At 39.2% G+C, this 11,936-nt stretch overlaps 1 protein-coding gene across 6 annotated transcripts in view; it reads left to right on the forward strand.

Annotated features, from left to right (window-relative positions):
* hoxb3a (homeobox B3a) overlaps nucleotides 1-10,256 on the forward strand; it is a 29,961-nt gene extending 19,705 nt beyond the window's left edge. For 3 of the 6 annotated variants that reach the window (XM_060901770.1, XM_060901767.1, XM_060901771.1), the window contains 3 exons: nucleotides 1,084-1,147; nucleotides 6,824-7,421; nucleotides 8,005-10,256. In XM_060901770.1, coding sequence (XP_060757753.1) covers nucleotides 6,932-7,421; nucleotides 8,005-8,765 — 1,251 coding nt within the window. In that variant the 5' untranslated portion in view covers nucleotides 1,084-1,147; nucleotides 6,824-6,931 and the 3' untranslated portion in view covers nucleotides 8,766-10,256. Of the gene's footprint in view, nucleotides 1-9; nucleotides 124-1,083; nucleotides 1,148-3,545; nucleotides 4,167-6,823; nucleotides 7,422-8,004 lie in introns of those variants that run through there. The other 3 variants (XM_060901769.1, XM_060901768.1, XM_060901772.1) reach the window with 3 other exon arrangements.
* Nucleotides 10,257-11,936: the final 1,680 nt, after the last annotated feature.

Here is an 11,936-nt window from a genome sequence, read left to right on the forward strand (position 1 = left end):
TAACTTTAGGTTAGTCCAGCAAGACTGCGAGTTGTTGGCGTGTTAGCGGGGACAAAAACCACCCAAAACTGCCCGTTTAGTGTTTGAAAGGGCGCCGGGGATGGACGCGAGCCAACGGCGTGCGTGAGTGCGGGGATGCAATAAATAACTTTATAGCGCTATAGGCCGCAGAGTCGGGGAGGTCGGGGGAATCCTCGTTTTGATTTATGTGTTTGGGGTAGCTGTCAGGAGCCGGCGAACGGGAGCGTCCAACGTTTTTATTCCACTTTTAATAAGCGCTACTATGCAGACAAGCAAGGCCATTTCATTCCATTTCTACTTAGGCCCTCGCCTAATGTATATCAATTTTCGATTCTCTAAGGCTCTCGTTTGGATTAGAAACTGGTTTAAGGGAGGATTTTTGACCAGAATGGTGGGGCTCATGTTTTATGGTCGTCGAAAAACGCTTGATGTTTTTTTTTGTTTGTTTGTTTCTTGCACTACTGCTACAAATTATTATTATTATTATTATTATTATTATTATTATTATTATTATTATTATTATTATTATTATTGCTGCTGCTACTGCTGCTGCTGCTGTTGCTGTTGCTGTTGTGGTTGTTGTCTTTGTGACTAACAGAACAATTTGACATGTTAGACTGGTTGTTCGTTAGCCTAATATTCAGAGCATATTTTGTTTAGCGTTATTTTAAAGAAGATATGCATATACACATATGTAATTTAGAAGTAAATGCCATTAAATTAATATCTGTTTCTTTCATAATTGCTATTTCTATTTCTTAAGTTTTGTTTTGATGATTAAGGACAGACTCTGAAAAGAAATTATGACAGCCTATACAAAATAAGAACGCAGTTATAAATGACAAAATATGGTTCCTTGTTGATGCAATGTTTATATTTGTCCGCGATGGCCTTGAAATATATCCACACATAATTTGAAGTTAACGGTACAGTAACGGCAGCTCTTAAATTGCTTCAAAGGACTATGTATGTACGGTTTGAAAATATTTTTTGGCGACCGTTTTGATGGCATCTTTTGTGTTTTTTTCCCTTTTTTCTTTTTTCCCTTTTTTAAATCTTTAGTTCCTTCGAGTTATCTGGAGGCTGTATCCTTGCATAAAATCTAGACGTGACAGACGTTATCTCGGTAAGTGATCCAGTTTTTTTTAAACTGTAACATGTGACCGTAATTCATTTCTTTCCGATTACATGCTTGACGAAACACATTCCCGCTTATGCCCGAGTCATTGCATTGATAGTCTATTATGGGAATTATTGATTTGAATTTTGTAACCAATATGAACTGATTTGAAATAATGCTGACCAGGAAATAAACAAGAATTATGCCTGCTTTTACTTATGTACATTTTTGTCTTAAATCTGTTTTATTTTAATTGCACGAAGACCAAAAGAGGACTAGCATTTAAATAGCGCACGCAACCTTTACAATATACACTAAGCTTTCTACGATATTAAATGGAGGCACTCATAATGAAGTTGCGACTACATCTCCTCAATCTTTATGATCTGTATAGAACGATTAATCAATGTAAATCCGTTGTGTGCTTGTCCTTAGTGCTGCTGCTGCAATGGCCATATGGCTAAAGACATTTACTTTTCTGGTGTGTAACTTTGGTGTATATATATAATTGCTTATAGCATTCCACTAATACTAAGAAAAAGCTTTGAAATAAATAGCATGAACGCCTATAACTAAAATGTAGACGAGGGTTATATCCCTATAAACTGAGTAAATTTGAGGATTCAAAAGCCAAATAGTCGCGTAGCAAAAGGTGGATAATCAAGACTTGGCACAATCAGTCACTCCACGTTGTAATAACATTCTTGTCCTGTTTTCTTACGTGTAAATAAACACACAAAGACAACAATATCAACCACAGCTCAGTAATTATTTTTCCATTTGCTGAGGCTCCAATGACATGGAAATTTACAATACCATAAAACAGGATTTTATTTCACTCAAGGTTACCCCCCCCCCCCCCCCCCCCCCGATTATGCCATATTATGCAGGCATGCACACACACACACACACACACACACACACACACACACACACATACATATATATATATATATATATATATATATATATATATATATATATATATATATATATATATATATATATATATATATATATATATATATGGAATTCATTAAAAGTTTCGTTCTTTAAATATCAATAGTTTATAACCAAATGACATCATTCCAGGTTACATAACAAACACTGCATCTAAAAACATGCTACAGATATCTTAATCTTTTCGTTAGTTTTTGAATATGCATTTTAGACCTGTTTAGACATGAAGAGATTAATTCAGTTGTGTTTTTGTATTCCATTATATATATATATATATATATATATATATATATATATATATATATATATATATAAAACAAAAAAAAAAACCCAACCCTCAAATTTCAAACAAAACCACTTAAACAGACCTTCCAGTAACTGGGAAAACATCTGGCCTGGAATAATTCGCACAAACCACACTATGTAACGACATATTACCCTAGAATTTTTTAAAAACTTTTTTTAATTTAAAAATAGTGTTGTTAGAAATATTTTTTTCTTTCCTTTCTTCAGCCCAGGTCTTGGTTAATTATTGATCTTTTGAGTGGATCCCTGTCACACATTTAGTGGTAGTTGCAAAGTTGGGAACAATGCCGTTAACGAAAAGAGTTGCAGACACCTACATTTTTGCCTCCTGCCTTCCTCCCACATCGTTGCTGATGTTCTCTATTCAAGTACCTATTTGCAAATCACCTTTTAACAATTGACTGTTTACAGCTGTCGGCGAGTGGTAGAAGTCATAAATCTTAGCCATGGGGGTGTCCAGAATAATAAAAATACGGAGAGAGAGAGAGAGAGAGAGAGAGAGAGAGAGAGAGAGAGAGAGAGAGAGAGATTTTAAAACATTATGCTTCCATTTTCCTCTCTGACTTTTCGCCATTTTTGCCTTGCATATTCCCCTTGTTGATTTACTAAAAGAATCTTCCAAGTCCACTTAGGGTATATAAAAATGAGTCAAGCAGTACTGGTGCATATTATCATGTGCTCCTTAGCCGAGTTACAATTGTGTGATCAGGACTCGTCGGGTGCAGTTAAATACGTAAAAAACAAATCATCTAGCATCTATTTGGATGCTTTGTTTTCACACTCCTCCCTTGCGTACAAGTCCGCCTGCTGTCTGTTCTCTTGTTCTCCTACCCCCTCCCAACCTGTTTTCATATTTTGCGCATAAGTTGTACAAGTTGGTTGTGTTGAAAAATATATGGTACAAAACAGTCAGAATTCGGGTTCTGTCCAAATCTAACAGGAGACCAACACTGCAAAAGCTCGGTCTTGTCATTTATTATGCACCGATGGATTAAGTAAGGAAAACAAATGACTTTTGTCCCTCATGTCCTTTTTTTTTATATTAACTAACTACACATGATCATAGCCGGCTATCTCAACTAGTGAGAAGTGGGATGAAAAGAGGTGGATTTCCGCTTGTAGGTCCTCCTGTCCTACTCGCCTGCAATTAGCATAATTTTTCACTGGTGACGCTGTTTGATGGGGATTAACACTCGCGCCTGGCACATTCAAAGCCACCCCCGTTATTTCCAAACAGCCGGAGAGGCCTGTGATGACAATACAATAACCCACCAAATGGGGAGTAAAGGGCGAAAATAACACGCACAAATGCCAGCACCCGAAAATCAGCGGGGAAATGTGGCGGCGGGGAGTCGAGAGCCCCGTTCGGATCATGATGTTCGGTTTTGCACGGTGAGTGAGGGGAGAGAGGGTAAAGGAAGCGAAATCTGAGGCCATTGTTATCAGCGAGCAGGGCGTACCAGTCGACAGGGCGGCCAGGAGCAGCGCTGCCTGTCCATTTGCCGTTCTCCTCGCATACCTCAGACCTTTCATGCTTAAACCGTCTTCCCCCTTAAGCCAGTCGAGGGGATCAAACCAGGAGCGCCCGCACTGTGGCGCGGGCCAGCAGTGCTCGCCATACCCGCCCGTATGACTCTCGCTTACTGGTTGAAAATATTAAAACGAGGACGAGCTTTCGGCTTTTCCCTCTTTGATTGCAGACTGACCGAATGTGAAAAAAACATGGTGCCTGCTCGAACGTCGCTCGTCAGAGGCTAAGGTAAGATGGTTTGAAATAGGCTATCAGTTTGTGAATGGCGGTATGTGTGTCCTAGTGATTTATGACCATACGACTGCAAACGCGGTTCAAGAAGAGTTCACAACGCTTTAAGCTTCCAGGCAGCAGTCCTCTCTTTTACCCCTCTAGATCGTTTCATAGCCTAACAAATTCATTTTTTTCCAGGCTCATATTTTGTTCAGTATCAGCGAATTACTCGGTGCTGTATATTGACCCACTGCCTTTGGTGCAAATGTACGTGTTTGATTTCAATGCATTTTGGAAGAGATATGCTATATGCGATTAAATGTTGCATAGCTAAGCGACAATCGCAAAGTGTCGCCAGTTTCCGAGATTTCAATAAACAGTCTCGAGTGACACTGGTGCTATTTTATTTGGTATAGAAATGGTTTATTCCCGACCCCTTTTCTGCATCAATGTAGACTCTGGGAAAACTAATATTGAGGCTCTTTCTGCATTATATTCTTATTGGTTTACATACAAAGAAACACTGTTCTGTTATTGTATTATTTCGATATACTCTGTATAGAAATTTCCGTGTTCGATAGCTAAGGGGCGCCCAAGCGATGTTCACCCTTGTTGTTTTGTTGACGTTTCACGGGTTAGCCCCTTTCTTCCAACCACATCCTCTCTTGACTCCATAATCGTGTTAAGGCTGAATCTAGAGAAAAGTTGGTTATTGTGTTACCGTAACAAGACGGCCAGGACATTACGTGTTCCATTAAATGGAACTACGATATGATTTGATATTTACGGGCCTGGTACTTTTTCCCCTCCCTCTCCCTGTCCGTCTCTCTCTCTCTCTCTCTCTCTCTCTCTCTCTTCCTTGAACAATTCCATGGATTCCGTCCGTCCTCATCGAAGATGAATGAGCTACATTTGTGACGTGTTGAGAGTTGATGTCCAAAAGCTGTAGTTCAGGTTCTCAGTTATATAAACACTGATCCAAATCTTGCCTCGTTTTATATGTAACATTTCACCGTTGAAAATATTGCAATACCATTGTGGCTACTTAAATTCGTTTCACAGACAGCCACAACTGCATGTTCTTAGATTTTTTTCGTTTTCAGGAAGCTATTTTGGCCTGTTACATTGGTTGTAGATAATTCAGAATAGTATTAAATTAAATTCAAATAGTTAATAACAGTATATTTGACAAATAATAGATCGTGTCTTCAATATTAATTTTCATTATTATTTGCATTGAATTTAAGCAATTCGTCTTCTGTTTTTAAAACATGGAAGATGGCTATCCTATGCAATTAGCTAATATAACATAAGGATATATGGTTACTGTAATTATTTAGGGTAAACAACATATAATCCTGGCAACGTGGATTTAAATATAAATCTATGTGAGGTTTTAAATAATATTAATGATTTTGTTTAATTTTAAGGTAAGTGACACTGATGTTACATGTATTAATTATTAACACAAACCCTATATAAATTACTGGACAACAATTTAATTTTTAAATATCTTATGATTGTCTCTTAACTAGTAACTTTAAATGAATGGCAGGGACTTGTAAGTGTTTGATCGAATACCTTCTCCTTGTCCTTTCAACCACCCCAACACCAGGAGAGGAGGTCTTTGACCATTTCCGGGATTAGATTAGTCTATTTTGGTTCAGCGAGCATCATGAATCATATTTAGAGAGGGCTTCCGGGGACGTCTTTCCACGCCATGTTTAAGGAGTCCACTCCTTCACAATGCCGGTTTTTCAGGGTTTTAATGTTGACCAAATACATTTGTGTGTAACTCGAGAAAGCCCTCTGGAAATGGCTTCTATGCATGAGACATATTCATTGATTTGTCTGGGCTGTTAAACATTTTGTATAACCCAGGTCTTTTATGAGCCTTTATGCTTTTCTAGAAGGAAGAAAACGTTTCTGTTTTGGTTAGCCTCGGTTAGCCTTTAAAACAAACAAGCAACAACAACAACAACAACAACAACAACAACAACAACAACAAAACAAACCAACAAATAAGACCCAAACTATATTAAGTACCAGGTCAACTGAAATAAATAAATAAATAAATAAATAAATAACTAGCCAGCCAACCAATCCCAATGTTTTATTAAATGTGTGCTTTACTGTTGGGTTATTGAACTCAGAGTAACTAAGAGCATGATAAAAAAACAGAGTATTTGAATTATCACTTTATTAACTAGTCAAAAACAAAATATAGGCCTATCAGGTGACCTTTAGAAATGAATTGTACAGTCGTTATTACTTGTCAGATCCATTTATGGAAACAAAAAAGAAACAGTGAGATATATATTTTATTAACAACAACAATATGACAATTATTATTATTATATTATTACATATGTTTTCAATGTTGACAATCTTTCACGTTAAAAGATGGATAAGTAATTTAACCGTTTGATCAGAAAATTAGTTGACACATCAAAAGCCAAAATATACTTCAAAATATCTGAACAGTTGTTTTCTTGTTGATAAGGGCATGCAAAAAAGAGACATGTAGAGAAAGATTGCAGGCCAGTGTTGGCCGACGTAGCATCTGCAAGCCGCATTGTGGGAAGGAGCTATTCATGTCATGGCGCTTTTCAGCGCAGTAAGATGGATTTACCTTGCACCCCTCTTATTATGTGCCTCTTATAACCTTTCAGGTCAGCTTCCAAGAGGCCGTTGGAAAAAGACCGTCACGTGACATCGGGTGCCAATGTTCTTCCAGAAGGTCGTCAGGACCCTGGTAGCCGGTAACGTGAATTTTGGAAATGCAGAAAACCACCTACTACGACAACTCAACACTATTCGGAGGTTACTCGTATCAGGGGGCCAATGGCTTCAGTTATGAGGCCCAGCCTGCGGCTTTCCCGAGCTCGGCACACCTCGATGGTGATTATCAGAGGTCTGCCTGCTCACTGCAGTCGCTAGGCACCAGCGCACCCACACAATCACAGCACGCCAAGACAAAAGAGCTCAATGGCAGCTGTATGCGTCCAAGTCTTCCATCTGAACACCACCAACCTCCCCAGGTTTCTCCTCCTCAAAATCCTGTGAACCCAACTGGATCTAGTGCCTCCCAGCAGCCAGGTGGTAGTGGCAGTGGTGGGGCTGGCGGAGGAGGTACCACCAAATCCTCCACCAAATCGTCCACACTTGCCCAAAATCCAACCATCACCAAGCAAATCTTCCCCTGGATGAAAGAGTCACGTCAGAACACCAAGCAAAAAAACAGCTCCCCCAGCGCAAGCTCAGCTAATGGTGTGTGTGCCAACCGCTCCTTACACTTTAATGATTACTCCCTTCCCAACCCCACCTGCTCCTCTCGCCTGGGACAGATGTTGACCAGCATATAGGTGTTATGTCAAAGCAGCATTAGCCTGGGGGGAGGGGTTATGGGCTGAGAAGGGGGTAATAAAATATCAATAATTTTGCAAATGTTTTGCTATATAAATGTTTATATAACATTGTTTATATAACATGTTGAAAAAGATTTTTAAAATGTAGATAATTATTAGTGTTATTTATCAGGCCCTGTAGTGCACAGATTACGGAAAATGTATTTTGCACAAGTTCTTCACAAGGCAAGCGTGACGGACTGCACCACAGTCACCAAATATGATCTAGCTTACTGCACGGTACGACTGGCCGTGGGCTTTTGGTCATAATACAATTTACATATACCCGGTCAGTGTTAGGACACGCATCTATTAATAAATGCCATTTATGAAGTGTTGACAACCAGTATCAAGGGGTAAATTTTTTCGTGGCCTGTTTTATTAAGGGGAACGATGCATTCAATTGCCGCTTGTAGTAATTATGTTTTATTTCATTCCCAACCCAGCGGAGAGCAGTGGCGGCGAGAAAAGCCCTCCGGGTTCCGCAGCTTCCAAAAGAGCGCGCACAGCCTACACGAGCGCACAGCTTGTGGAACTTGAGAAGGAGTTCCATTTCAATCGGTACCTGTGTCGGCCTCGACGCGTAGAGATGGCTAATCTTCTCAACCTTAGCGAAAGGCAGATCAAGATCTGGTTCCAAAACCGGCGCATGAAGTATAAGAAGGATCAAAAGTCGAAAGGCATGGGCTCCTCCTCAGGGGGGCCATCCCCAACCGGAAGCCCACCGCTGCCAATGCAGTCCTCAGCCGGTTTTATGAACTCCATGCACTCAATGGGGAGCTATGATGCACCGTCACCGCCATCTTTCAACAAGCCTCATCAAAACGCGTATGCCATGTCATCATCCTATCAAAATTCCATGAAAGGTTGTCCCTCGCAACAGAAATATGGCAACACAGGACCAGATTATGACCCACATGGGCTACAGGGTAGCAGTGGCAACTATGGGACCCCTAATATGCAGGGTAGCCCCGTGTACGTAGGAGGGAACTATGTGGATGCCATGCCGGCCACTGGGCCCTCTATGTACAGCCTCAACCACCTGCCACACCACCAACCTGCCAGCATGGACTACAACGGTGCCACACAGATGTCGGCTAACCAGCACCATGGACCGTGCGATACACACCCGACATACACAGATCTGTCAGCGCACCATCCTTCTCAGGGTAGAATTCAAGAAGCACCCAAGTTGACACATCTGTAACAGGTTTGGGAAAAAAAACAGAAATTAAAATAGAAGAAGAAAACAAACAAGCAAACACGAACCCAGGGGACGATGCAATGGGGTTGAAAAAGATGATCCAGTGGTTTCTTGCCATTTCAGTCACAGCAGTTGGTGTTGATGTTGTCCTTACATTCGCCCGTGATCACCTTCATTTGTTCAGACATCTTACAATCAGTTCTGTATGCATAGCTCTGAAAGCCCTACTAAAAACAAAAATTATGAATAGTGGGTAAGTGTGGATAGTGTATGCCAATTAATAGATAATTTTTCTGTATGACCTTGTGTGACTCCCTTTTACGGCATCCTTGGCATGTGTGTATTATGTCAGCCTACCGCCGGGTTCTTTACTGTAAAAACTGCTTGAGGGTGGAGCGTAGAAAACTCTTGAAACCGGCGTTAGGAAACCACTGGATTGTTTTTGTTCGCTTCCCTTTTTCCACATCCCTCTTTTTGTTTAACCGATTCGCTAAACTGTCATTTCCCCCCCCAATCATCTGCCTCAAGCCATCAACATGAAAGCGTGTACGTAATAACTTTACGTATAATAATGCTTCAATATACACTTTTTTTCGGATTGATAAGTTAAATATTGTTTTCGCACTCAGCCGCATAGGGCCTCCTCCCGTAAACCGACGATAATTGGGCAATACTTATCAAATTGATACAGGGTAAAGAAAGGCCATTTGAGAATTTAGTCAATACAATATGCTCCTACATTTCTCAAAATGGTTGTGCCCCTCCCTCGTCCTCGTCCATTCCTTGCTTTCCTCTCTCTCTCTCTCTCTCTCTCTCTCTCTCTTTCTCCATTGAGTTTGCTTGCATTAGCCTTCACTAATGAGAAAGGCAGACATTTTCTCATGTCTTGACTTAACGTGGAAACAGGGTATAAATGAACAAAATGCATGTCCGAGATACCAAGCAGTGGTGTAGACGTTTCTGTTTACGCCTAATGCTGTCTCGGCTGGGCATCATTGTTGCACTTAGAGTTTACATTTTGATGGGTAAGGAAAAAAGTAAATCTTATTTTGAAGCGAAAGACCTTCAATCAGCGTCTTTCGGTATGTGTTCAAACGAACATTCATAAATATATATTTATTTGTTATAGCCAGTTTAAATACTTTCTTTTTTATTATTTATCCCTCATGTATTTATATCGAGAAAGTGTACTTTTTTAGTATTTACCTGTTATAAGGAAAAGACATTGTGTTCTTGTCATTGTAACTAATTTTGGTTATTGTATTTTTAGAGACACCTAGGTTTACGTTACCCTTGTACATAAACGACTTGACTTGTACAGGGTGCGAGGCAAGGGAATCAAACTGTTTCAGCATAGTCGGAAATTAGACAGTATAGCGAAACTTTTTTTCTTTTTTAAGAAGAAACCTTCATTTGTTCTTTGTAGTTACATTGATTTTCTTGTTAAGAGTTGGCTGTTGAACAATTCTTTAATAAAATATTATGTTAATCATTTTCATTCTAGTCCTGCACTTCATTAGTATAGTGATCTGTCCCCCCCCCGCCGCGTGTAACACACACACACACACACACACACACACACACACACACACACACACACACACACACACAAACAAAGGTGTGTGTCTCCTCGTGGCTTCTAAAAGTATCCACCAGGCCGTGTCACGTGAGCAGAGGTCAACCCAGTCCTTACTCTCGGTTTATTTTCTGAGTTTAAAAGGAACGAGTTTCTCTGTGAATTATAAAGTACATAAAAAGAAGTAGGATAAAGAAAACCTGGATTAAAAAAAATATTTATTGAACATTAACAGAAACAGAATTAAATTAAGTCAGAACTTACAAATGGGCAAATATTGCTTTTGCTTAATCATTATTAAATCAGGAAAGCATTGCAATGCATAACAACAAGGTCAGTCTAAAAACGGATTCACAAAATTAAAATAATGGGTATACAAGAAATAAATCCCATTAAAAATGACTAGTCTACTGGGTGATCGCATAAATATGTCCCTTGCAATGAAGCTTACATTCTGTATTAAGTTCCTGTTTAAAAGAAGGTATAGTGGTTATTTACTGTTTATAGTTAAAATCACTTTATTACACCTTGTAAGATAAAGACGGAAAGATCACGCTAAATGAGACCAAATACTCACTAAGATAGATAGATAGATAGATAGATAGATAGATAGATAGATAGATAGATAGATAGATAGATAGATAGATAGATAGATAGATAGATAGATAGATATTATGAGACCTCAGTGAAATTGTAACCTTTAAAACATTGTCCAAATTATCCTTTTGGAAGAAAACGCACAAATAATGGTTTTCGTAAATTAGATCCTTTTTCTGTTTAAAAAATTAAAAGACACCTCGATATAATCTGCAGTAAACTCCATTCTGGTATCGTGGACCTCTTGAACTGACCCGCTCTATGTATTCACTGCCCACAGCATGCTTTGTATCCCCCTTTAATACTCAAACACCCACACACATTTTACGTTTTCCTCTGCTTCCTCCCAACAAAGAAGGATAACAGCGAAAAGCCAGACAACTGCATGCAATTCGAGACATTTTCAGACCTCTGGATAAACATGCGAGCTCTTTGGCGTCCCTGATTTTATTACCGGAAACAATTCTATACGTAAGCCGTCCATAAATCGATGAATTAATTTTTAGGTGAATTAATTTAGACATAAATTGCGAAAGTCTACACGGGAATAGAGGCGCTTTCTTTGTTGTAGCCGTGGAGGGAAGAGGCGAATTCTTGAGGGTGGTTCCTGTCAAGCGCTTTGCCGGCGAAAAGATTGATCACCCCTGCTTCTTCAGTGCTATGGAATATATCTAGCCCATGTGTTATTATTTTTTTTAAACATTATTGTTCTTAATTTCATGAACAAAATTGTTTTATCGAACCATTCTTCCAGTCTGAAAAAATTTTACAAATGTTTCTATTTTAAGTAAAACGTACCTATTGTTTTTTTTCCCCCCTCACGCGTGATGGTTTGACAAAGAATTGACATTTCATAAGCGACCTCTCAGTGAACCTATGGAGGCCTATGTTGTAATTTGCCCTATTATATGTTGCATATGCTTTAAAGTTTTTTTTTTTTTACAGAACGACTGTAATCTTGTCACAAAACAAAATCTGTGCAATCTAGCAATATCATCAAA

This window comes from Neoarius graeffei, chromosome 20 (assembly GCF_027579695.1).
Source record: "Neoarius graeffei isolate fNeoGra1 chromosome 20, fNeoGra1.pri, whole genome shotgun sequence".
In the NCBI taxonomy this organism is placed as follows: domain Eukaryota; kingdom Metazoa; phylum Chordata; class Actinopteri; order Siluriformes; family Ariidae; genus Neoarius; species Neoarius graeffei.